Here is a 24,118-nt window from a genome sequence, read left to right as displayed (position 1 = left end):
GTTTTCATGAAGGATGAGCAACCAGTAATTTTTTCGACGGCAAACTGTGGATTGTACACTACCGCGATGAATTATGATCAGTCTCTACCGCTTCTATGGAAATCAGATCTTTCATGGACTTTCGTCTTGGTTTCCTCTGAATACCCTCTTGAACTCCTCATTTCACATTCCTCCCCTTCCATATCGGCAGATCTTGGATACTTTAGTGTTGTGTCTCATATCCTCTCTCTTCTATCTTGTACTCGCTGGGTTCCACGAGTATTCATTTCCGTGGCGAAGAGGGATGAACGTGTAGGAGGGATAAAAGAAAAGGGCAGCTTGTTTGAGCGGTGCTAGCAATTATTGTAGTCTTGATGGTTCATGATTGTGTCCGATGGGATTTATCAAGTAGGGGTTGAAATTGTAACAAAGACGGCCTTGGTGATCAGTGTTTAGCTTCAATCATGCTACGAGAGATGCGATGGGATGCGGGTGTGAACAGAGGATTTTAGAAAAGGTTTTGAAGAATCTGGTTCTCCGTTGACATGGACAATAATCTTAGGGGCTTCAGCTTCTTAGGAACAGTCGTTTAACTATTCATAAGAACTGTTACTGACACTTAAGATGGGCGGCTACCGTATCTGCACCCTGAAATTTCTATTAACAGCGTTTCATTACTAGAGTGGGATGGGTTCATTAATGGGTTCAAGGGATTAGGGATTTTACCATGCCTGGCCAGAGCGGGTGCTTGGGCATTGCAAGAACCTGCTTCGACACGCCAGCATTTGTCATCATTTCATCGCCAGTTTAGATTGGAAAATGGATATCGGGATTTGGAACTGTATGCGTTGCTATTACACGTTGCTTACAAGTCCTGCGGGTTTCAGAACAAAGTGAGGCCAATTTTTTCTTAGTTGCCTTAAGACTTGGATTACAGGAAAACGGATTCTATTTGGCTAAGGTGAAGCTGAATGGTTGAGGAGCGATGCTAGGAGTCAATGGCGGAGGGCCCATGTGGTTATAATTCCTCTAACCGGAGCCCACAATAGTAAAGATGAACTCTTGTTGAGCTATTGGGATCCAGGTATGGAGAGTTTGGATCACGAAGTCGTGGGAAATGTGGCATAATGAGTAGATCATGTTCGTTGATGATTTAGTTCTGTGCTAGTGCACTTGCCATGCTCTGGTTGTTCAGAGTTGTACACGGTGATCTTTTCCAATCTCTGTTTTTAATAATGAGTTGTAGCTAAGTCGGGTTAGAATTGAGCGATGCGAGAAAGAGTGGTGTTATTAGTGATACTTGTGGAATGAGGATAACCTGACGGTATCGATGTTCCGGAGTTATAATTGAGGGTGAAGGGCAGGTGACAATTAGACATCATATTTTGATGTGACGATGAATGAACCATGTGAATGTTTTGTTTCATGTCCAGTGTTTTTGTAATGAGGGCCTTGTTGCTGAATGGTCTTTCACGTTGATACAAGAACCCGTAACCAACTACCTAGATGGCTTCTTTGATGATGAAAAATGAGTGATTTTTTGGTTGATTATTAAGTCGAAAAACAAGCTCCCTACAATTATTTCTGTATGTATGTCGAGCAGATACTGGGTAGTTTACATTCCATTGGCGAAGGGTTGGCTTTGAACAAGAAAGGTCCGTTGGTGCAGACGGGCGCCTGTATAACATCTGTTTTTGGTCAGGTAAATGCTTTGAATTGATGCAATTTTGATTAATAGAGTTGATTGGTGACATAATGTTTTGTCTCACGGTTAGGTTGAAGAGGATTGCTTGGGTCAGATTGGGGATTTATAACGAGGGCAAGCATTTGACAGATCTTGAATCTTCATTGCTCTACAGAATGTTATATTAATCCTAAAATTTTAAATATCGGATGCGCTCCACCACCTGAAGTATAATTGAGGATGGAATTGAAGTTTTGCAGATGATCGTAATCTAGTAAGCTTCAGAAGCTTGTACATTATATGTTCCTCTAGTGCTAGCAGTATTTAACACTAGTTCAATACATGTGTCACGATGTCTTTGCCTTCCCCATTAGTATTCGTAGCAGTATCTGAAAACCAACTGACTGGTGAAGGTGGAGAAGTCGACCTTCATGGTGGATGTTTTTAGTATAAGCTACGGTTGCTGTTGTGGTGCAGTTTTGCAATGGGTTGGTGTGATCATGGAAACTGTCAACATTTCAGTTTTGTTTGATTGACAGTGTAGAACATCTCGGGGTAAGCTTGTACATTACTTGAGGAGATGAGCTGTTTGTCTTAAGAAACTGATAAAGATGGGTATCTACATGATTTAGGCGTATTTTTCTGAGAGAACTTCCACGAAGTTCAGGTGTCCATTTAGTTCGTCACATAATTTTAGGAATATTCAGGTGGATTGCATTTTATAATTACGGTTGAAGTTTGATATTGGTTATTCACATATACGAGGCAAGACGATTGTTCCTTGTAAGAGCCTCTACCCAAGGATATGCTTTTCAGAAGCCTACCTGACAAGTACTAAATTAAAAGTGCAGCTGATTGACCTAATGACAGTTTATCAGGTTTTTGAGCATCAGTCGTAATCGAGGGATACAAGCACGGAATTGAAGTACTTCGTTGAAGATACAACCATCTTTTGACTCCAATAAGGATCTTCATTGTGCAGGTTATTCATAACCTTGAGACGGTGGAAGATCCTGTCGTGATGGGTTCAGTCTTAAAATGGCGTGTTTTTGCCATTTCCTGATTCCGCTTCTACAGTTCTCGACATTTATCTCCATTATGAGTGAATTGTCCTTCATGTCTTACATGTAACGGTATTCTTTTCATTTCATATTCTGCAGACGTATTGCGTTTCAGGTAAGCCTCTTCCGCCGTTTCTTTTTTCTTCAAGTCAAAACAGGAAATCAGCATAACTAGCCTCAAGATCAGGTAATATTCAGGTGAAAAACGGCAACTTCTTCGATTCCCTATTGCCACTTTCCAAGTTTTCGAGCGTCAGATACATTTGTTACCACCCGTCTGGAGCATGATGAATTCGTCTGTGTCACAAGCATTCGAGAACTAATGTTCACCTTGAGAATTTACGTAAATTTGTAGCTTGGTTAATTATCCACGTGTGTGTTGTACAGTTGGCCGCGTAGCGCAGTGGATTAGCGCGTCAGACTTCGGATCTGAAGGTCGTGGGTTCGAATCCCATCGTGGTCGGATCTAATCTTGCACACGAGTTGCTGTTCGAGTGTCTGCGATACATCAGCATCTAAAGGCTACCGACAGTTATGTCCCTCACTGGCAGTGGAATGTTGTGTCTCATTCTTGTATGCATGAAATACTGTACTTAGTGTCATGCTTTGAACTGGGGAATGTTGTGTTATTTTTATTTTGGAAATAACTTGCCAAGATACTCTAAATCCTACTTATGATTCTTGCCATCAAATACAGCCCTAACCGAGATTGATAATCGAGTTCGAAAAGTAAATCCCTGTCTTGTTTGAGAATGTACATGCCATGTTGAGAATCATTTTAGATTTATTGGGACCAAAAGAGTTCTTTTAAATTAGTTAATTTTTTGGGATTAATAACATAAATTTAAAATATTATGGCTTTTTGAAAATATTGATGTGACTTTTTAGAAAGTCATATAAAACTACATGTCTTAATATGAAGGCACATCAAAGTAGAATTGATTTTGCAATCAATTGGTCTTAACATGAGTCATTTGAAAACTGTAACAGTACACTTTTATTTTTTACCAAAATATTTTGAAATGCTTCAAAATAGAAAATTAAGACATTTGTTGAATAAAAGGAAATCATGAGTTGATTGAAAGGAAATGCTACGTGAGTGCTGCATGCAAAGGTTGATGTTCAATGTTAATCTCCAAAGGATCTTGACATAATAAATGGTGGAAATATATTTTCAAGTTCCTTCAAAGTATTTCTGTGCAAGTTAAACATAAATAGGGTCAAGAAAAAAAATTTGTAGTCTAGAAAATATCAAATTATAGCTGTATGAGTCGAGACATAACACTAATATCGAAGAATTAGATGATGTAAGACCTGAGAAGGCAGAAGTATCAATTACAAAATAAGCCAGAAAAATTACAATCCATGGATTTAACAAACCAATATGTTTAAGAAATTTCAAGTCAATTTACAGAAAATAATAAAATTTTATTTTTGTCAAAAAAAAATTAATTCATTAAGTGCATTTGGAAATCTTGAATAAGTAATACATTGGGGTGTGGTTTATTACTTATTCAAGATATCCAAACCATGTGATGATTAATTTTGAGATGTTTTTCTACTTGGCTAACCATTCCCATGTGAAATAAATTAACAAGGAAAAAACATAAAAATAAAGATAGAAAACATTATTGGTTGCAAGTTTAACTTAAAACCATTTCAATGATACTATTTTCGTTAATTTTGAGATTGACAACTGAAAATCAACGAAAAAGTGGCCTTTGTAGAAAAATGTAATTTACAGTACCAAATGAGGAATACAGTACTTTTCTGCACAAAGACCTTCACAATATTAGAAAATACCAATGGCAAATTAATATATAGGTCATCATAAATAATTAATGGTATTTATTTTTTATTGAGTAAAAACCACCGCCAAAAATTTAAACTGCACCCATTCTTTTACATCTTCTTGATAACCTATTATACAAAAAACATTGTGTGTCCAAACTACAAGCGAGTGATCGTGCAATTATCCAATCTCACAAGATAATACATTATTAAAGTAGGATTTAGATTTATCTCATGGAAAAGGAGATACATATTAAAAACACATATTTGTGCATATATTATTGGTCGTTTCAAAGTTTACAAATAGACCTCATTGAAAAGCTAGCTCTATATTTTTTTGATTATTTTTTATTTTATAAAATTTAGAATTTTAGAACACTAATTAGACCTAATGAAAACCCACTAATATGAAATTTAAGTGCAAAGAAGTACAATAATTGTTCATATATTAATTCAAATTTTACAAAAATACAAAAGTTTTAGTTCAGTTATTTTATTCTATTATCCAAAATAAAAGTCCCCATTTCTGTTGTATTGAAAGAACATGAATGTGAATTTACTTATAAACTTATTGAGCTCCGAAGGACTTACTAACCCTCAATTCGCTCCCCTCCCACCAAGTCATCCTCGTGTCCGGTGTGAACGCGATCCTCTTGGGGAACATTCTAGCGAGCCCTCACCCGGCCACCGTGGCGAGAGGGTGCTTTCAAACCAACCACCGGCACGCAGGATTCCTTGGACCCTGCGCCGCACGGGCGACCGCCTATGGCAGGTCCCCAGAAGGCCGTTGTCCACATCGGCCCAGGAACCGGCCACGACGATACCGGGTATAGACCCGGGTATATAATGGGTGCGACCGGCTGCCGTGGAGCGCGGGAAGAGGATATGGCGGGACCGGCGACGACTATGACTTCCGGAGGCGGAAATGCTTCGGTAGTGGCAGCTGACTGCTCCATTTCGATCGAGCAAGCTCACTCCGCTTGTCATGTGATCGTTGCGAGCAGCGCCTCTCGATTGTGGGTGCATTTTTATTTTTATTTTTTTTTCAAATGTGCTCGGGTTTGCGTTTGCGGAGGCACCGGGAAGCTCTGTATCGCTCGAGTTCGTGGGCCGCCGTAGAGAGCGCTGTGAAGCCAGTGGGGGAGAGGCGAGGAGGAGAATTTGTTTGGGCTTGGGGTGTGGATGAAGAGGAGGTTGAGGGTGAGATGGCCTGGTAATTTTGGGAATGGTGACAGGTTTCGAGAGATTTTAGAGCCTGGAAGCAGCACAGAGGGGCACTACAGACTGCCTTTGCGAGTTTTGAAGGGGTTGTTGGTGTGAAGGGGTTCCAGAGAAAATGAGTCTAGTGGTGAATATGCAACAGCGGCGGACGGTCGCTGATGGGAGACAGAACCAGGATCCCAACACGATTGGTAAGTGCTTTGTTGTGTTTTGTGGGTTCCTTGTTTTGGTTTGTTGCTTTTAGGCCTGTTTGAAGGTGACGAGAGTGTCATTTCAGTGGATAGTGTTGTTACGTGTTTTCTGGGTTGTGGGAGGAAATGAGTTAAGCAGGCGACGATGGCCCAGGAAATTGTGTCATTTGGGCGTGGGGTTTTTACATGGGTTTTGTTTAGTCTTCTCAGTATCTCCCGCGAAGCGGCGGACTTCGAAAAGGCTGCAAATCAGCCTCGAAAAATCCTCTCAAGACGACCCTAATAATTCGAAGAACACGGCTGGTACGAGTTAGAACTCAGTTTTTTTGTATGAGTGCATTTAGATTCGAGTATTTCTGAATCGTGGGTTTTGAGAGCGTTTTCCTTGCTCGTTTTATGTGTGCAGCTAGACGTGTTTGTTCTTTTCTTCCTAACATTTTCTTAAGGCAATGGTGCTTCTATGCAACATTTTGTGTTAATAATTTACATTCTTCGCTTGAATTTCAGGGCGAGGTGGACAGATGGTTCTCTCAGCACTTCAGAAAAAGCAGCCGACCCAGCAAAAAATAACTCTAGGTGTGCATTCTTGTTACCCTATTTTATTAAGTCCGATGCGCACATCTGTTTTGGACTGCCCAAGTAGTTTCCTCAACCTTCCCTTGAATGATGTCGTGAGTTGCTGAATCGTCTTGTTAACTATATTTTTGTTATGTCAGCATCCTAAAACACATTCAATGTAGGCACTGGTGACGGATATTATTCTAGTTGATGGTATGTGTGATGATCTAGTTGCGATTACAGTCTAAATCGCTGTGTATCAGTTGTTTATTGTGGGCCATTTTTATTTCTCTATGTCCCTGATGTATGGTTTTCTTGCATTACAGGTGTTTTGTAGTTATTTATCACGTTGTAATGTTTTTCCTTCCACCGAACTAGCACTGCATCTGCTTTTCCTCTGCCTTTTTACACCAGCGGTGCTTGTACATCATGTTTGTATATCTTGTTTTCAGAAATTTCTCGTCCTGCCGTGGTTACGCCTGAACTGGAAGGAGGCAAACGTTCTATCTTTGATATCCGAAAGAGACAATTGGATGAGGATGAGTCGAGAGCTCCTTTGTCTGTTCTCGATGCCTCTAAACATGATGGAGTAGACAACGACTGGACCACTGCCAGTCCAGCCAAACCCACATCTAAAGGGGGGACACATGTGTATAGGAAAAGGTCAAAGACTGGAACAACACCGCCGACACCTTCTCTGAGGTCGTTTGGTAGACGGCAAGTGACCAAGGAGGCATCGCCGCCTCCCCTACCCCCACCAGCGTTTGCACCCAAGAGTCTCTCAGTGGGAGATAAGGATAATTCTGAATCGCAGGCATTGATGCCCACCGGTGAGCAAGTTGCGGTAATGGACATCTTGCAACCTGTCAGAAGGCAACTTCTGTCACCCCCGAAAGCACGAGAGGAAAGGTGAACCTAGCAGCTGTTTTTAATACCAGTCGTTGTGATCTCTTTCCTGTTATGCAACTGGTGTTGAACAGTCGTACATCTCTTCTTTGAGCAGAGTGTTTTTGTCATTTTATTTAACACTTCATCTCCATAAGTATCACTCAATGTGCTTATCGCACGTTGCAGTGATCTTTACGGCTCCTCTGCCACTACCAATAATATGGATGTGGTGACCTCTTACGCACTGCTCGGGGACTCGGAAACTCAAGTTCTTGGGTTTGAAAACCAAATTTTCTCTTTCATTCCGACTAGCCCTAGGAGGATGCACGGGTGACTCTCCCTTCTAACCCTCGAATTGTTATCTGCCGTTTTTTTTTTTTTTTTTTTTTTTTTTCACCTCGAATTTGTAAGTATCTCGAAAATTTCATTCCAGTTCGCACTGATCGTTGCCTCTATTATTGGTATTTCAGACTGATGAACCTTGGGAACACCTGCTACATGAATGTTATCATTCAATGTCTTTACAACACATCTAGTTTTGTGGATGGCATGGAGCGTTTTTTTGGTCTGCATGTGAAGCAGAATCATTCAGAGGCAAGTGTTGTTCGTCTGATCAACAAACGTGTCTAAATCAATCTTTCATCCTTGCCGACTACTGTTCATGGGCAGTAGATTCTAGCTGTAAGCCGTTGTAGCTTATCATTTGCCCGATGTTTAGGCACATCGATAGCTAAGAATTTGCTCATGTTACTTTGGACCCAGTGCTCTATCTCCTGTGCTCCTCCTAATCGTTGTAACCTACTCCTGCATGTTTTGTAGGGCTCCGAACCTTTCTCCTACCAAGATGCCGAAAGTGTACATGCTGCCTTGCTTAAAGTCTTCCGAGACTTGAAGCAAGCTGGAAGATACGAATATGTGAATCCCTCTGTTGTCAAGCATGCATTTGCGAAGCACCAATCCAGTTTCTGGGGTTGCATTCAGCAGGTTCTGCTTTTCTATACGGAACTCAGCTTTGGCATGTCTAGCGGCGATATTGCTTTTAAATTATGTCCGTCAATGCCTTATATTACGATACCTTGGGTTGTTGACTTATCTTTTTCGATTGTGTCGTTCTCCAGGATGCGCACGAATTCTTTTGTAGCCTGATTGATCGTGTTCAAGAGGAAGTTTCTTCTGAACTCAAGAGACAGTTCCCAATAGATGCCAATCAGCCCAAGCTGGATACCGTGTGTCCAACAACACAGAACTTCAGGTGAGTTCTCGTATCCGCAACTTTCGTGAGGTTTAATTAGACTTTTTGTAAAGCTTTCCTTCCAGTGGTATGTCTGCGATTTTGCTCATTTCCTAAGCATCATGCGCCTACTCGGTTGATCCTGTGGTTTTGCAGCTGTTCAGTAAGGAATAGTTTGACGTGCACTGGATGTGGGAAAGTATCATCCTTGGAGGAAACTTACCGAGACTTCTGCCTGGCATTGCCAGAAGATGAGAGGTAATCTTGCATCCTCTTGCGCATTTGTGTGCCAACTTCAAGTTTTCACTCCTTTTCGTTTGTTTTGAAAATTTGAGGAATTAATTCGTGTCAGTGTGATAATGTCTGCAGAACCCATGCATCTAAGAATTGCAGTCTGGAATCATTGTTGAATCTATATTTTCAGGTGTGTTTCCTTTGTCCTCTCAAGGTCAGCTCTTCAACTATTGACATTTCTCTATCACAAGCTGTTCTACTGTTTTTAACTCATTCGACTCCTTTATGTGTCTAATGTCTACATGATTTAATTGCAGGAGATCACTATGTCTCGTAAGTGTGAAGACTGTGGTGTAGAGGTTACAAAGGCCAAGGCTCAATTCCTGAAACTACCTCATGTGTTGGTGCTCCAATTGAAGCGTTTACACATGGACTGTGACGTTCCATGCACTAAAGTTACAGCCCCTGTGAAGTTCACCCCTCGGCTTGATGTTGGTACGACCTCATTCTTCTCCCGTGTTATTCATGCTTGCATTTCCTTCTGTCCACAAAATGTGCCTTCTCCATTCTTCCCATTTTCGCGACACAAGTACGAGGAAATTAATGTCCCCCAAATACTGCCGCTTGGCACTGTTTGTGTGGGGAACATGTACCCCTTAGTGGACTTGGGAGTTACCGTTTTACCTCGGTTGAAAATATTCGTATTTTTAAGTTTTTCTTCTCCCCACCTACAGGACCATGGTGTGCTCCAGACAAACAGAAGTTCTGGAGTCCCGTTAGTGACGATGTCCAGAACTTTGAAAGAAAAGAATCGGTGGCATCCCCCTGTTCTACACAGAATGGGCTCGGTATTGTCAGTCAAGGAAATATCGACTGTGAATCCCAAGAGTTGCATGCTCCGTTGAGAACAAATGCAGATGTAGGTACCAACTACCGGTTATATGGGGTTGTGAACCATTTGGGGTTCACCGCTTCAGGTGGTCATTTCTTTGCTGATACCTATGATCCCGAAGGTGACAGATGGCTCAGATGCGATGATTCATTTGTCACTGACGTAAGTTCATCTAACCACCTTCGTATATACGTTAGCTCAGTTCTTTGTTGTCTGCATAGAGGAAGCCGACGAACTTCTGGAGGTTTACTGACTTGTGAGTTTGCTCATCGATAGGTATCAGAAGACTCAGTTCTGGCCAACGTGAGGGAGGCGTACATGTTTTTTTATGTGCATGAGCCTGTCTCATCGATTTCCTAGTGATGCGTTTTGTCATGTGGCTACTCTGTGAGCCTGATGTAGCTGTAACATTATAGAGTATGTACTATCTACATACATTCTTTTTGTACAGAAAGGGAGGTAAAGCAAGCGTTTACAGGTAGATTAGCCAACGGAGAGTAAAAACATTTTCATGAGATTAAATGTCTTCGATGTACCGTGTACGCACGGACGATACACTTCAAGTTGTACGAAATAAACAAAGTGATATAGAATTGTTACAAATGACAAATCGCTAACTATTATTCCCGAAAGACAGTTGTCACACGCACTACATCAACTCTGTCACCGATATGATGTACTGTTCGACACAACTACGATTGTTAAAGAGTGAACTATCCGCCATATCTCTCACGCAATGCTTCAGGTGGCTTCTCGTTCATTATGCCAACCCCTAAACCGTGTTTGAAGTATGTTCTAATTGTTGTGCGCCTATCAGCCACGTACGTATGATCCAAGAAGCTCTCGTATGCGTCCTCGCCCAGATTCTTAGCCGCTAGAACACTACATAACAAATGAATGCACGCCAGTTAACAAGCGTGTAATAAAAGGTCTAAGTCGTGAAGTTGAAGCAATCAATCCCTCATGGAGTGAAGGCATACCAGTGGCGAAGGTAGACACGACAAGGGAATATGTCATCTCGCCATATTTGCTCAATCTTATGTCGTCCATAACGTCTGTAATATTCCTCGCTACTTCCTGGGTACAGTATCATTCATGCCGGCGAATGATAAATTACTGTAAAAGGCACGACACTCACGAAATAATCAGAACTTTGAATGTGATGAACTCAATATCAAACTTCATACCTTGACATCGAATGCGACGGTACTCTTCATCACTGTATCTTGCACAGATGACCTGATTCAATACAGTCCAGTTCCAAATCAAAATACCATCATCTTAAAAATGTTCACAACGATTGCGCTCAATTGTAGTGCAGAAAATTTGGAGTGAGCACTCACAGCTTGCTGAGAGAAGGGCTGTCCTTCTTTATCCTCAACGGTAACCTGCAACATCAGGTCGATGCTAAACATATTCTTAAATCCTTAACCTTGAGCTCAATTTGAAACATTACAGACTTGTGCTGAATGCATAGAAAACATTTGTGAAAAACATTACCCACCGCAAGAAACCGAAACTCATGTTCTCTTTCAATAAATGCAGGGACCTGCAAATAGCCATCGAAAAGGTGAACAAACTATTTCATCCTTGGAACATGTATGATATCGAAGTCTAGTTGCACCATTCGCTTATCGAAGTTGAGATTCTAAACATCATAAAATTAGAATGCTGATAGTCTAGTAACCAAGACTAACTTACCTCAGAGACTGATATTTCGAAGACAGTAACTACGATAGACTCTCCCACGCATGGTTCAACACTTAGACTCGACAATTCCTGCAGAGCATCACGTCGTCAAATTTAGACTGCAAAAACAGAATGTTAACATAGTCTTGTTTGAAAATTGGGAAAATTTACGGTACCTTTGAATGATATGGAGACATTCCGAGCAAATTTCAGGCAATTGTGATACTAGAAATTGTGAGTAACGGGATCTTATGATTGACCTTCGTCTCAATGTTGGCAATCCCTCGATCGAGAAACACTGGAGCGACATGAGCAAACACCCGACGAAAACCGTGCAGCACACCTACTCTGAAGTTCCGGAGGTTGGGAAACGTGTAGAGTGCACTTTTTTCTTCCTCCCACAATACAAACCCAATCCGTGAGATGGACACAATCATTCATCAGACCCTGGCACGCATATGGCAAGTTGAGATTAGTCACATGGTAATTGGCACCGGGATGGAGCGCCACATCAAGGCCGACTTCCACAGACCTGAAAGTAGCGATCCGAACCCGCAGATTGAAATCTCCCCGTCGGTATTGGCGATACTTGCAAAGTCCGCTTCATTTCGCAGCTCTCGTGTCCCTTCTACCGCACCTTCTTGAACGGTGTTGCCGAACCCCTCCACTCCTGCACAGATTCCAGCTCTCGGCACGATCAGCATATGACCCATTTCTTTAATCCTCCACAATTTTACAATCAAACGAGCCTGAGCGACAGTAGGGTAAGGGAGGAGCCGAGTCGCTGACCAATGCTTGGAACCACGTTAGACCCCATGCTCATGCACTGTGCCCTACACCACTGCCGTGACTTCTGTGCCTGGTTCTCAACACAAGCTACGAGGGATGCCGAAGATTTCTCCAAGGCTGTGATGCCACGACGTTCTGTCTGTCGCTGAAATACTCCATGGCTCGGCACCAGTGTTGCAATGCTCCAAGCAGAATGCATGGGAACAGAATGGCTATTATATTGCACAGAATTCACACAAACCCTGTATTACGAACCCTAAACACTGCACCCCAAATCTCAATGAGGCTAATGGTTCTTATCATCAGCATCACATTCCAACTACGGCTTTCTAAACGAGATCATGAACTGATTCCAAATCTGGTGACCTTTTGCTGACAACGTTCTCAAAATATAAATATATATTTATCTATATCTATAATCACAAATATCGATATGTCTTCCGAGATCCGAAGTTTCCACCTGACTGATCTGACCAGTGTGGGAACCGAAGAACGATCAATCGTCGAACGTCTGTAAGTTGAGCACGGAATTACTATCCAGACTGCGTCGTTCATGAATTACCATGATGAATCGAAATTCTGCAGTCTTCTGAACATCCCACCTCATGATGCATCAGTGACGTACCATACTTAAGAATTTGTTAATTCCAACACTCCTCGAAATCAGTTTAGCTCGATTTAGAATCCAGGGCTACGATAAAGTCTGATACTGGAGTAAAAACGTTTTAATCCTTATTAGACACTCACTTAACCAACATCGGGGCCTATCAGACGTAAATTATCTCAATGGCCAGACTTTTCCTTGTGTTGACCAAAACCTGGAGAGTTGAAGAATGGTTGAGGTTTGTGAATTTTTCTGTGGGGGATTTTGGAGCTGGGTTTTGCTTCTCAGCACACTGTTGGTAGCCCGGAGACCTGTATTATTAAGTTTTCATTTTGGGCCATTGGCAAAAACTGTCCTATTAGCGTTTCAGCGTCATTTTTTGTGATCGCAGGAATGTGGTTGCACGCACGAGTGCCTGTCGGTCAAGCCGGCGGTATTTTCGTTTCTCTTAATGGTGGGAGTGTTGGTTCATTAGTCAGGTGGCGCTAAAGTAGGGTTAACAATCAAGTGCTGCTCTAGATTCGCTTATGCAGATCAGACCCACCAGTATTATAAGGGTAGAGCTTCAGGGGATCAATCTATTTTGTTTTATTTTATTTTTGAATGATCAAAGCTCTGATTTGCGGATTTGGACTCTGCTCTCAGCTGAGTTGGGTTTGTGATAGGAATCTGTCTATTTCTATTGTTTTTCTTTCAAAGAATATTCATCTCTTTGATATTTGTTTGTGAGGGTTAAACCTCTTAGCTTGACGCACGCGGAGTTCTCCACAGTTTTTAGAAGGGGAAGCCATAAAAACGACTTGTTGATCGGTGCAGCAGGTGCTCGTAGTAACGTGTTGCGGAAGCATATTGAAGTCGTGCACATTCAATCTCGATCTCATCGGTTTGATATTCTCGTTTGTGCATTAGGTCAAAAGAGCCCTACCCATGCGATTGGCTCACGGCTCTTGGCATCCTTCTATTATAAACTCTCTAGAAAAATTTGGGTACACTTGAAGACTTCACTGCAACCCCTTCCAGCCTTCAAAGATCATTTAAGATGAAGATTGCGGCATCTTTATGAATGCTTGGTAACCTTATTTTTCGTAATCAGACGGTGTAGCCGTAGAAAATGGCAATTCAGAGTCGAAGATCTTCGGTGTGGCCTCGGTATTTGAACCCAACTTATTACCTACGGCGACCGAGGCGGCTTCTGATCCTGTTTGCCTTCTTCGTGTGCACCACGTTCTTCCTATGGGATCGCCATAATCTTGTCCTGCATCACGAGGTACGCTAATCTGAAAACCTTCGGCTTAATCGTTTCCTACCACCATTGTGTGTAGCCCTAACAGATTTCCAGAGTCTAGAGTACTCCATTTCGAAGGCATGTGAATCCTTCGGAAGCTATCTAAAATATGACGAATCTTTTTTCTTCAGGGGTTTGAATGTTTCGAATGTATTAAGTTGCATTGTGTATCCCTGAGGCTGCTAATAGCTAGACAAGTGTGTTGAATGCATCAATCTAATTCCTGTGTAAATGTGACTAATGCAGGAGACTGTTGGAAAGCTAGCTCGAGAGAATGACAAACTACAGCATTCGGTGCGGAGTCAAACCGTTTGACCATTTTATTATTTCATATCTCGGATTTCAGAGCATTTGAAGAGCTGTTTCTTTCAAAATAATTGTACTGTTGAAAATCAGAATATTCTAAAAGGTTTCTTCCAAGATTGCTGAGTTGACTTAGTGTGCCAAAGTGGCTCATTGCAATTGAGCTTTCTTCCTAATCTTTGACTCCTTCTGGATCCGATCAAGATCACGAGCTTCATCGGAACCTTTGTCTGGAATTGTCTACTGCATGAATAAGTTATGCTCGTGACACATCCCTCTCGACTGAACATTAGTTTTAACTGTATTACAGCTTAAGGATCTTACAAAAATGCTGGAGGAGAAGGGTGAAGTTCTACCCCAGGAGCTAATATCACAGGAACAGGAGATGAGTGACACCATTAGCAGTGAGGAGGGATTGGCTGGTGTTGATGAAGATCCAGTTGCGGCTGAAAGGCGTAATAAAATTAAGGATGCTATGCTACACGCATGGACATGTTATGAGAAATATGCATGGGGCTTTGATGAGCTCAAGGTCTATACTCCTGACACATACTCATGACTGATCTGCTATTCTCTGAAAGTTGTGTTAGAATGTTCCAGTTTAGGATGTAGCTTCCTTTTCAAGTAATTTAGGGTATTGACCAATCAGAACGATAGGACATCTGACTGTTGTTTTTCTTTCTGATAGCTTGATTTCGTTTGATTATTGAATGTGTGTAGCCACAATCCAAGACTGGAGTGAACCAGTTTGCAGGACTTGGAGCAACCATTGTAGATTCCTTAGATACGCTCTTTATCATGGGCTTGCAGAAACAATTCATAAAAGCTAGAGAGTAAGTCGTCGAGACCAGTACGTGGGGAACGTGTTTTCTTTTGTTTGATAATCAATCAAGATGTCATTTATACATATTAAATACTTTAGATCTAGAACCGTACTCAAATTTTGCCTAGCTCTATCACTAAATTTGATCATTTGGTTGAATCATGTTTTAGCTGGGTTGCAGAAAACCTAGATTTCAACAAACACGTGGAAACTAGTGTTTTTGAGACCACCATCAGGTACTCACGAGAACTTGCGAGATGGTTGATTTGGGTAGCTTACAGCAAACTGTTGCGTCCAGATTACAAATATGGCCAGTTTTGAAATTAATTCGTGCCAATGCTGTTGGGTACTGAGATTGCTGTTCATTGATATGATGGAACTCAACTAAGAGTTGCTCTTGGCTGTGGGATTAGTAATGGTTACTAAACACGTACTCAAGCTACTTGAGCGAGTGTTTTCTGTTTTGTAGATATTGATTCAATTCTACTTATCATGTGTACTGTATTCCTCAGAGTTTTGGGAGGGTTGCTGAGTGCGTACGACTTATCTGGCGAACCAATGTTCCTAAGGAAAGCACAAGAAATAGCAGACCGGTTGATGCCTGCATGGGAGAGCCCTTCAGGCATCCCTTACAACATTATCAACTTGGCAACCGGACATGCCAGTAACCCGAGTTGGAGCGGGGTATGATCTAACTACCTTTCTTGACCCAGTTCCTTAATGACACCCAAATCTCCTAATTATGATGTGATTTCAGCACTGTACCTCGTGGTTGTTTGATTTGGTGAGGAGTCTCATAAAATGAACAACCTTCTGTTCAGGGTCAAAGCATATTGGCCGATTTAGGGACTGAGCAGGTGGAGCTCATTGCATTGACACAACGGACTGGCGTACCACATTACAAAGAAAAGGTTTTTAGTTCTTGCACTGTGTTGCCTTAACCGTATGTACAGTTCTTAATGTAGGCATGTTCTCTCCTTGTGAAGACTTGATTGTAAAACCATCATTGCATACATCCTGTTTACAGGCTGAGAAGGTTATTAAGCAGCTGAGAAAGGTGTTCCCAAATGACGGTCTTTTATCCTATTATGTCAATCCTGATTCCGGCCAACCTTCATATGGCAAAGTAACGTTTGGAGCCATGGGGGACAGGTACCGGCATCTACATCATCATGTATACTTAAACCCGGGTTTGGAATTGGATCAATATTTGATGCTGACACTTTATAAGAATCAAGAGTAGTTACCTATTGGTTTCGGAGGCAATTAAACTCAAAGTCGATGGCAAAGTGTTGACGTTGTTCAGCTGTGCTTGATGTGCCAGCTTTTACGAGTATCTCTTGAAAGTTTGGATTTTGGGAAATAAAACGGAGGTTGTAAAGCACTACAGGTACGTAGCATGCTCTTCGAACTATTTTTTGATATTTTCTAATAACATGAAAAGTGTTAAAATTAATGAACATAAGATATTAAGTGATGTGAATTCTTTTCTGCAGCATGTGCTAAAATATCATTTTTTCTTGTGCAGGGAGATGTGGGACCAATCCATAGATGGTATGATGAAGAGCCTGGTTCAGAAAACCTCAAATCCTCCTATTTACACATATCTTGCGGAACGAAGTGGCAATCAGTTGATACACAAGGTAGTCTATTGTGTTTGGATAAAGTGAATGCTTTGACTTGAATAATGTAGGCGTTCATCTATTCTGTGGTAGTGTTCCTGTCTTGTAACACGCATCATTTTTTATTTTTTTAGTACAGGTATCAATCGTTAAACCTGAGTATTTTCTCAATCTGTGAAAGTGTTTTTTTAACTTATGGCTTCTTTGATGAATGTGAGTTCTGCAGATGGACGAATTGGCGTGTTTCACCCCAGGGATGCTGGTACTTGGCACAGACGGTGCATCTCCTCAAAAAGCCAAGGAGTACTTGGACCTTGCCGAAGAGGTGAATCTCAACATCTTGTCGGCATTGTGGCGATTTTATCAAAATTGTCTGTCTGTCTGTCTGTCTGTCTGTATGTATGTATGTATGTATGCATGTATTCAAGTCATCCCTGAACGTGTTTAAGCTGACAATATTGTATATTCATGTTTGTATGGTCACTTGAGGGCCTATTCTCACGGCTTTTAGCTTTATTTTGCAGCTCGCTAATACATGTTACAACATGTATATGTCAACACATTCGAAGCTGGCTGGGGAAAGTTACAACTTTAACAATGGGGTGAGCCTGTTTCCTCGATGTGTTTCTTAGCTCTTTCAAAGTGTCACGAGTTTCATTAGGTTGTGCAGTCTCATTTATTGTCACCTTCAGTATGTTTTTCTTACAATAGTGTGATGTGCTCTTCGGTTTTGTTCTTCTTAGAAGACGTCAGCTTCGTGGACACGTGATGGCAGAGAGACTAACATGGATATGTGGGAGGGAATAGGGGATGGAAGTTGGGGTTTCTTGGAACATTCTGAGACCCGAAACTATCGAGTCCCTCATGTATTTATGGCGCAAGACTGGTAATAAAAAGTACCGGGATTGGGGATGGAACATATTCCAAGCCTTTGAAGCTCAATCGCGGACATCTACGGGCTACGTTGGTTTAAGAAATGTAAGTAGCTCTTCATATCCCTGCTGTCTATTTTTGGGTGCAACAGCACATAGCAAACAAATGAACAAGATAATGATAGTCTAGAACCTGGCCATGCATTCCTCATTTGTGAGAGCACCAAACTTCACACTTACCTTGCATCAACTTTGATATTTTACAGAGCTGTGTGGCAGTCCTGAATTATTGTCTTTTAACATGACAAAAAGATGCTTTGGCATTGATTTGTTTTGAGTTATCTCGATTTTGAAGTTTTCATTCATCTGTACTTGTGCGTGTGCAGGTCCACACAGGCGAAAAGGACGACATGATGCAGAGTTTTTTTCTGGCAGAGACGCTCAAGTATCTTTACCTCCTGTTTTCTCCCTCCACGGTGGTTCCACTCGACGAATGGGTGTTCAACACTGAAGCTCACCCAGTGCGCATCAAAACCCGAATGAACGAACCCATTGCTTTGGAAGACGACCTCGAGAAGACGAAGATAACAAATGCTCTTTTACCCCTCGAGCGACGACCAGGATGGAAAGGGAAATGAGCATACTAACAAATAACCAACACCTTAGACTCAAGACTAGGCATAGCTCTAATATTACCTGCCATGGTTCATTGTTATGTCTTATGCTGTCCTAAGCTTGAACAGTGTCTCCGTTGCAGTTTTATTTCCACTGGAGCGACACCTTCAATTGTTTGCCATTGCTACCAGCTGTTGCTTCAAGGTCTTGTAGCGGGATGTGACGACCATTTCTATGGTTGTCAAATGGGCATTTCTAGTTAGAACTAACCTAGAACCTACTTGTACTAGAACCTACAAGGATTGCTTAAACACGATTTTGACATGGTGTAGGATCTTTAGACTGCAAGATCTTCACTCAGTAAGTCAAACTCAACTCTCATATTCAATAGATCATTTCTTAACCAAAGCACATTTTGTGGCTCCACCCCATATTCCTGAACTGCGTTAAAATCACCACTGGATGCTCTACACACAGATTAACGTCTGAAATGTGCAGTTCCAAATTCCAAAGACTGACAGTTCGTTAAAATATTGTTTGATTGAGGCATTCTCGTTGAATTTGTTTAGATCGTGTTCCCGATTGTCTTAGCATTGATATTGAACTTGAGCTACAATAACTGCATCTGTAGAGAAGCTCTACTAGTGACTGGCTGGTGTATATGTAGAGTGTACTCTTCCTTACAGCATTTTCGATAAGAAGTGTCACAAAAAAGGACCAGAGCATCAAAATTTGGGAAATGCTACGAAAGGTGAGCGTGACATCTGTGAAACAGTCAAAGATAACTGTTATTTTGTTACAAGATGAGCAAGTAAATTTTCTAGAAGATTTATATTGGGAGCCATTTTTTGACTGCTTTTGGATCTTGTTTTAGACAAATATGAAGAGTCAATAAGGAGTGTGAATGGGGTCTATTCTACTAGAAGAGAATCGGATCGCATTTATTCTTTAAAGGGTTCTCTTTCAACTAATTCTCTGTTATTGATGCCTCTCAACCAATTTTCAAAGGATCAAAAATTTGAAATAATATCAGTTAAATCATGAAATATAATCACTGATTCTGATGAAATTTTTATATTTACAACCTAATTAATCCAATTAATTCACCCTTTCATGCAGCCAATTCATAATAAAATCAAAGACATTCAAGTGCTAATAATATTGATAGCAATATGATATTATGTTTTATAATTTGTACATGAGTTTGAAATATGTATATATTGCAGCATAATATTGATAAAAATAATGCTCTGTCTAGTGAACTTGAATATATTTTCATGCTTAATTACTTTTTATAATCCTTGCTTATACTTAATAATTTACATAACCTTTCTGAGTACCTTTTCATAGATTACAACAATTAAATTTAACTCATTAAATATCCAATATGTTACTCATGTGCTTCTAAGTCTATATTGTAAATAACTAATTATCAGTATATATATGTATACACACACACACACGCATGTTGAGGTTTCTAAAGAAATCTGCATGTTATATTTTAAGCATTTTGTAAGTTATTATGGGCTATACAATTTGATGTAAATAAAATATGAACATATATGAAAACACCTTAGAAGCACCTTGTATCCACAAGGTTTTCCTTACAAGCAACATGAACCATGTGAGCTTCCTCGAAAGTATCGTTTGTCATAAAGGCTTTCCTAAACTAATTTGAGCAGTGTTATTATATTTGACTTAATTTTTTTTTAAGAACAATTTTTTTAAAAATTACAGAAAATTAAGGATTCTTAGTCAATCTGCTATTTGGAACTTATGTGTTCCTATATCTTGATTAGATTTAATTTTTATTCTCATGATTATTATTATTATTATGTTTAGTACATCACTTCCACAGCATTCAATATTTCAATATTTCATCATGTTTTGTAGCAATGTTGTGAAGACCATACGTTGTTGCTTTTGATTGTTCACACATTATTTTATGAAATGTTTTACAGTTATTCTTTCAATATTTTTTCGTTTCAGCATTTGAAAGAATAGTAATGAATGAATGTTTTGATAAAAGTTAAGATCAAATGTTATCAACAAAAACCCACTCAATAAAGAAATATCAAAATTCAAATATTACTTCTGTTGATACCATTGTCCATGTTATATTTGACCTCATGCAAATTTGTTGTTGATTGAATTTATTGTTGGTAAGATTTTATTTACAATGCTTTTTGCAAATATTACATGAAAGACTATATGATTTTTCTATCAATAAACCTCTACCTCAATATAACAAAAAAATATTGTATTTGGTTAATATTTCATATGTAGTATCTATGATTTGGTTTAAAATTGTGTAATCTTTTAGGGCTATAATTTTTCTTAAAATTAAAATAGAAGTACACATGATCATTTGTGATTCTTCTATACAATTCTACATTTCGCATGAAAGACTAATGATAAACTATTAAAAACTTAGAAAAAAGAGACTGATAATAATTGATTAAATTTAGATTGGTTTTAAGATATCTGCATTTATACGAAGATGAAAAAGGTGACACCCAATTAGAGTTGCTTAACGTAGATCATCAAATAATTGTAATTTGCACAGCCTTGAAATTCTCGCACCCTCATCTCATAAAGTATTTCACTTCAACATGGAGATCTTTTTCAAATGTTGGACAGACATTAAAATCCCCCCTTTTTTTTTTCTTTTTTTTCTTCTTTTCTTTTAATCATTCTTAACAAATAGATTTGTTGAAATTCCTTCTACAGTGCAGTTCATCAAATTTTAGAATCTCATGTGGCAACTTTTGGGTTTTCGTTCTTTCTTTCTTTCTTTTCTTTTCTTTTATTTTTTCCAGATTAGATTTGTTTTCTCAATTTCAAAAGTTAAAGACTTCATCTCTTTTCTAAAGACTTTTCATTAGTACTGAAACTGAAACATAATAGTTTGAGCTTTGGGCCCACTTTGCATATGTTTTCTTGTAGAAACACATCAGTTCTGCCACCATGATGTGTGCTAGGCACAGAAATCAAACCACCTGATCTCACTAATATAAATGGTACATCGTATAGAGTTCCTTTCTGATAAACTGATGCCCAGGTCCAACAGAGAATAAAGCAACTTGTCAATGAAATAATTGAGTCAATGAGGTGTGCCTCTGTCTAAATGCATAAAATTTGAAGTTCCGCTTCACGAGCTCACGAAATCAACCTAGTAATGTAGAGGCAAGACTTGCAAAAATGAGTCTATTGAATTACTGTGGAGGGTATGCAGAACTTTGTAATGTGCTACCTTCGACCTGCTTTTGCAGGTTCCGAAGCTCCCGTCGCAGCTGCAACACCTCAGCTGACGCATCTGTAGCCTTGAGGTCTGCCTGGAGCTTCTTAACTTCTGCTTCCAGCTGCTTCACTCTATTCTCATGCTCCTTCACTGTGAGGAGCACCGTCCCTATATCTACTGCCTCAGACCTTTGCGTCAATTGAAGAGCCTGCAATTTAAAAGATCGAAACTCGTCATCATATTCTTACAGCACAGATAGGTGAGAGATGACAAATTTCAAACAGATACAAGCATTTACCAAAGATTGGAGAGATCGGTATGTGAGATTTGGTCAGAGAGAAGGGACAATAATGTGATGTGCAGCACGTTGTAAAGCCTCAGATTGAAGCAAAGGATGTGTACCTTTTCCAAAAGAACAATACGATGAACATGACTACCTATTGCAACTTCATGGTTCTGTACATATTGAAGTGTCTCCAACAGATGCTGTCCCATGTGCTCTGTACAGTGCTGTTCCAACAATTTCTGCATCCACAACAGGCTTAGAAAAGAATTTACAACTTGCTCCCCAACTGTGTGCACATCAAGTAACATTGAGAATGATACTCAACGTTTCGAGAACTTTCAACATCTCTACAACAATATTTAACTATATTGTTAAAGAAAACAAGGGCAAGAAATATAGATCCTCAAGGAGAAAAATCGCAAGTCTTGACACATTTGATCCAGCACAAATTTCTTATGCAACATTTGTAAAACTGTAGGAATAGAATGAAGCAGAGTTTGAACCTGCGCCATTGCGTGCAAACATCCAACAGCATGATAAGGACACTTCACTATCTTCATTGGACACACAGTAACAACATGCGCTTCCATCTCCCCACGGGGTATTAGGGAACCGCATTCAAGTTTACATGAAAGGAGCTTGTGAGGGCAGGAAGTGTCATGAGCAGCTGCATGATGTGCTGAATAAAAAGCACCACATCCGTTGTTTTTACAATTATAGGGCCTTAGATTGCAAGTAGATCGATGATCTTCAAGTTCTTTGTCAGTATCGAACTTCATTTCACAGTGATAGGTCTTGCTCCGGTCAACTCGTTTCAGTAAAGCCTTGGCACGAGCCTAACAATGCCAACTTTTGATAAGCATAAGCATGAGCAATTAGACGTCACAGGATGACGAACATTGAGGAAGCTAACAAGATTAAAAAACCTACGAATGAAGAGCAATCATGCGTTTTCAGAGGGTAACTAGTAAATAGTGTTGGAGAGGGTTGAAACCTCTCTGCGTCCGACCACCCACACCCCAGTGCGGTCTAACTCCTTAACAAAATCGTCAACCTTATCCTCCTTCTTAATGCTGTCAATAATTTTACTCGAGACTCTAGAGAAGAGATTCTTCTTGGATTTGATGAAGCTCTCAAAAATATCGTCCACTACTTTAGATGGCGGAAGGACCTGAAGCATGTGTAAATATGTGTTAGACTAATTTCTGAATGACACGTAACACGGGTTGCTGAAATTCTCACACTCTCTTCACTGGTCCCAGTAATGTCACGCTTAGAAGAGAGTCGGGAGCATCTTGAGGCCCTCGAATCCTTCAGAGTTTTGAAAATGTATATTCAGAAAGGAAGTCAAAAGAAAAGGAAAATCAAGATATCTGCAGTGAGCACTTCATTTTCTTATGAATCTTCAATGGAAGAGCAGCCAATCAAACTCGCATCTTACCTGACCCATGCCGTGGCTCGAGATCCCACTTCCACAAGCATAAGCCTCACTCTGCTGGTGCAGGTACTCGAGCATCTCTTTCTTGATATCCGGCAACACACCTGCCCGCTGGCTGAAAGGATCTCCAGCAGTCTTTTCCACACATGCTTTGGCCAGAGTGACTAGCAGAGCTTGAGTGAGATAATGCACCTGCTCCACATCATAGTAACCGCATTCTAGAAGCACCGGGGGCAAGGGTGATTTCTTACCTTCACCTGTTCAATGCACAACTTCTACTTCAGATTGTGATTGTGATGGACCAACTTAATCTATAACAATCATCCTTTTTCGGACAGTGCGGCTGGAATTATTGCATGGGCTACACATACTAGAAATATAAAACACATGAAAACAAATCCATAGAAAGGGTTTACTCTACACATTGTGGATGCATGAAAAATACATGGGGATCACCTACATGGGTTCTGTACAATTTCATGCGCTACCATTCGATAAGAAACTGCCCAGGAGTGATCCATGTTCATGACCAATGATCTGTCTCATGGCCACTTAGCTACACTGGGACAGAGTAAGGTAAATGAAATCACCTGAACCATTGGCATGGGGCAAGCTGACTGATACGGGGCTTGCCCCTCCCCGCAGAGATCCAAAGGACAGCATCAAATTCAATGGGCTCATGCACGAGGTCTCGCCCCAGCATCAATCCCAATCAAAAGCCTCTTCACCTCCTCCCTCTCCTTTTCATGCAACCCAAAACCCCTAACCCAATTCTCAAACCTGCAACTGAAACTAAAATGCACAGTTCTTTCTCCAGAACC

General features: G+C 40.4%; 4 protein-coding genes and 1 non-coding gene across 8 annotated transcripts; 3 read left to right on the top strand and 2 right to left on the bottom strand.

Annotated features, from left to right (window-relative positions):
- Positions 1–3,113: 3,113 nt before the first annotated feature.
- On the top strand, positions 3,114–3,187 carry TRNAR-UCG (transfer RNA arginine (anticodon UCG)). The gene has a single exon. It is a non-coding gene; the product is annotated as a tRNA-Arg (tRNA).
- Positions 3,188–5,462: 2,275 nt separating this feature from the next.
- Positions 5,463–10,340, top strand: LOC112276345 (ubiquitin C-terminal hydrolase 22). Of its 2 annotated transcripts, none has more exons than XM_024507585.3 (13): positions 5,463–5,927; positions 6,138–6,230; positions 6,435–6,503; positions 6,938–7,394; positions 7,560–7,703; positions 7,844–7,967; positions 8,193–8,357; positions 8,492–8,625; positions 8,761–8,862; positions 8,974–9,028; positions 9,156–9,333; positions 9,573–9,892; positions 10,007–10,340. In XM_024507585.3, exons 1-13 carry the CDS (start codon positions 5,852–5,854, stop codon positions 10,088–10,090), a joined length of 2,001 nt encoding a protein of 666 aa, XP_024363353.1. In that variant the 5' UTR covers positions 5,463–5,851; the 3' UTR covers positions 10,091–10,340. The 2 variants fall into 2 exon arrangements, with proteins under 2 accessions (XP_024363353.1, XP_024363352.1); XM_024507584.3 differs by having other exon boundaries at positions 5,468–5,927; positions 6,129–6,230.
- Positions 10,224–12,801, bottom strand: LOC112276348 (uncharacterized). The gene is made up of 9 exons (XM_024507589.3): positions 12,209–12,801; positions 11,952–12,089; positions 11,680–11,810; positions 11,432–11,509; positions 11,235–11,279; positions 11,074–11,118; positions 10,918–10,969; positions 10,711–10,807; positions 10,224–10,612 (listed from the first exon to the last, which is right to left on the bottom strand). The coding sequence occupies exons 1-9, from the start codon at positions 12,405–12,407 to the stop codon at positions 10,444–10,446; spliced, it is 954 nt and encodes a 317-aa protein (XP_024363357.1). The 5' UTR covers positions 12,408–12,801; the 3' UTR covers positions 10,224–10,443.
- A 253-nt stretch (positions 12,802–13,054) lies between these two features.
- LOC112276346 (mannosyl-oligosaccharide 1,2-alpha-mannosidase MNS1) lies at positions 13,055–18,763 on the top strand. Of its 2 annotated transcripts, none has more exons than XM_024507586.3 (14): positions 13,055–14,079; positions 14,344–14,391; positions 14,711–14,932; positions 15,121–15,233; positions 15,394–15,459; positions 15,736–15,907; positions 16,045–16,134; positions 16,251–16,375; positions 16,548–16,613; positions 16,752–16,866; positions 17,072–17,170; positions 17,370–17,447; positions 17,653–17,823; positions 18,104–18,763. In XM_024507586.3, the coding sequence occupies exons 1-14, from the start codon at positions 13,924–13,926 to the stop codon at positions 18,353–18,355; spliced, it is 1,773 nt and encodes a 590-aa protein (XP_024363354.1). In that variant the 5' UTR covers positions 13,055–13,923; the 3' UTR covers positions 18,356–18,763. The 2 variants fall into 2 exon arrangements, 1 of the variants encoding a protein (XP_024363354.1); XR_016500708.1 differs by having other exon boundaries at positions 13,154–14,079; positions 17,589–17,823.
- Positions 18,764–21,105: 2,342 nt separating this feature from the next.
- LOC112276347 (uncharacterized) lies at positions 21,106–24,118 on the bottom strand. 2 transcript variants are annotated; one of them, XM_024507587.2, is made up of 7 exons: positions 23,888–24,118; positions 23,301–23,554; positions 22,854–23,030; positions 22,363–22,695; positions 21,976–22,098; positions 21,586–21,781; positions 21,106–21,415 (listed from the first exon to the last, which is right to left on the bottom strand). In XM_024507587.2, the coding sequence occupies exons 1-7, from the start codon at positions 23,976–23,978 to the stop codon at positions 21,189–21,191; spliced, it is 1,401 nt and encodes a 466-aa protein (XP_024363355.1). In that variant the 5' UTR covers positions 23,979–24,118; the 3' UTR covers positions 21,106–21,188. The 2 variants fall into 2 exon arrangements, with proteins under 2 accessions (XP_024363355.1, XP_024363356.1); XM_024507588.3 differs by having other exon boundaries at positions 21,304–21,781.

Source organism: Physcomitrium patens, chromosome 24, assembly GCF_059467195.1.
Source record: "Physcomitrium patens ecotype Gransden chromosome 24, ASM5946719v1, whole genome shotgun sequence".
Classification (NCBI taxonomy): domain Eukaryota; kingdom Viridiplantae; phylum Streptophyta; class Bryopsida; order Funariales; family Funariaceae; genus Physcomitrium; species Physcomitrium patens.
The sequence above is the reverse complement of the archived record's forward strand: the minus strand, read 5'-3'. Positions and strand labels throughout refer to the sequence as shown.

Bases quoted from the DNA above. Each gene is read 5' to 3' on its own strand.
- LOC112276348 (XM_024507589.3), bottom strand. From the start codon at position 12,407: ATGCATTCTGCTTGGAGCATTGCAACACTGGTGCCGAGCCATGGAGTA. The intron at 11,510-11,679 runs GTCAATCATAAG...GATGCTCTGCAG, and splicing joins TTGCCAACATTGAGACGAAG to GAATTGTCGAGTCTAAGTGT. The intron at 10,808-10,917 runs GTATGAAGTTTG...TACTGTACCCAG, and splicing joins CCGTCGCATTCGATGTCAAG to GAAGTAGCGAGGAATATTAC.
- LOC112276346 (XM_024507586.3), top strand. From the start codon at position 13,924: ATGGCAATTCAGAGTCGAAGATCTTCGGTGTGGCCTCGGTATTTGAAC. The intron at 14,080-14,343 runs GTACGCTAATCT...TGACTAATGCAG, and splicing joins ATCTTGTCCTGCATCACGAG to GAGACTGTTGGAAAGCTAGC. The intron at 16,614-16,751 runs GTACGTAGCATG...TTTCTTGTGCAG, and splicing joins GAGGTTGTAAAGCACTACAG to GGAGATGTGGGACCAATCCA.
- LOC112276347 (XM_024507587.2), bottom strand. From the start codon at position 23,978: ATGAGCCCATTGAATTTGATGCTGTCCTTTGGATCTCTGCGGGGAGGG. The intron at 22,696-22,853 runs GTTTCAACCCTC...TGGCATTGTTAG, and splicing joins GGGTGGTCGGACGCAGAGAG to GCTCGTGCCAAGGCTTTACT. The intron at 21,416-21,585 runs GTAGCACATTAC...TTTCATTGACAA, and splicing joins CCTGCAAAAGCAGGTCGAAG to GTTGCTTTATTCTCTGTTGG.
- LOC112276345 (XM_024507584.3), top strand. From the start codon at position 5,852: ATGAGTCTAGTGGTGAATATGCAACAGCGGCGGACGGTCGCTGATGGG. The intron at 6,231-6,434 runs GTACGAGTTAGA...CTTGAATTTCAG, and splicing joins TAATTCGAAGAACACGGCTG to GGCGAGGTGGACAGATGGTT. The intron at 8,358-8,491 runs GTTCTGCTTTTC...GTCGTTCTCCAG, and splicing joins TCTGGGGTTGCATTCAGCAG to GATGCGCACGAATTCTTTTG.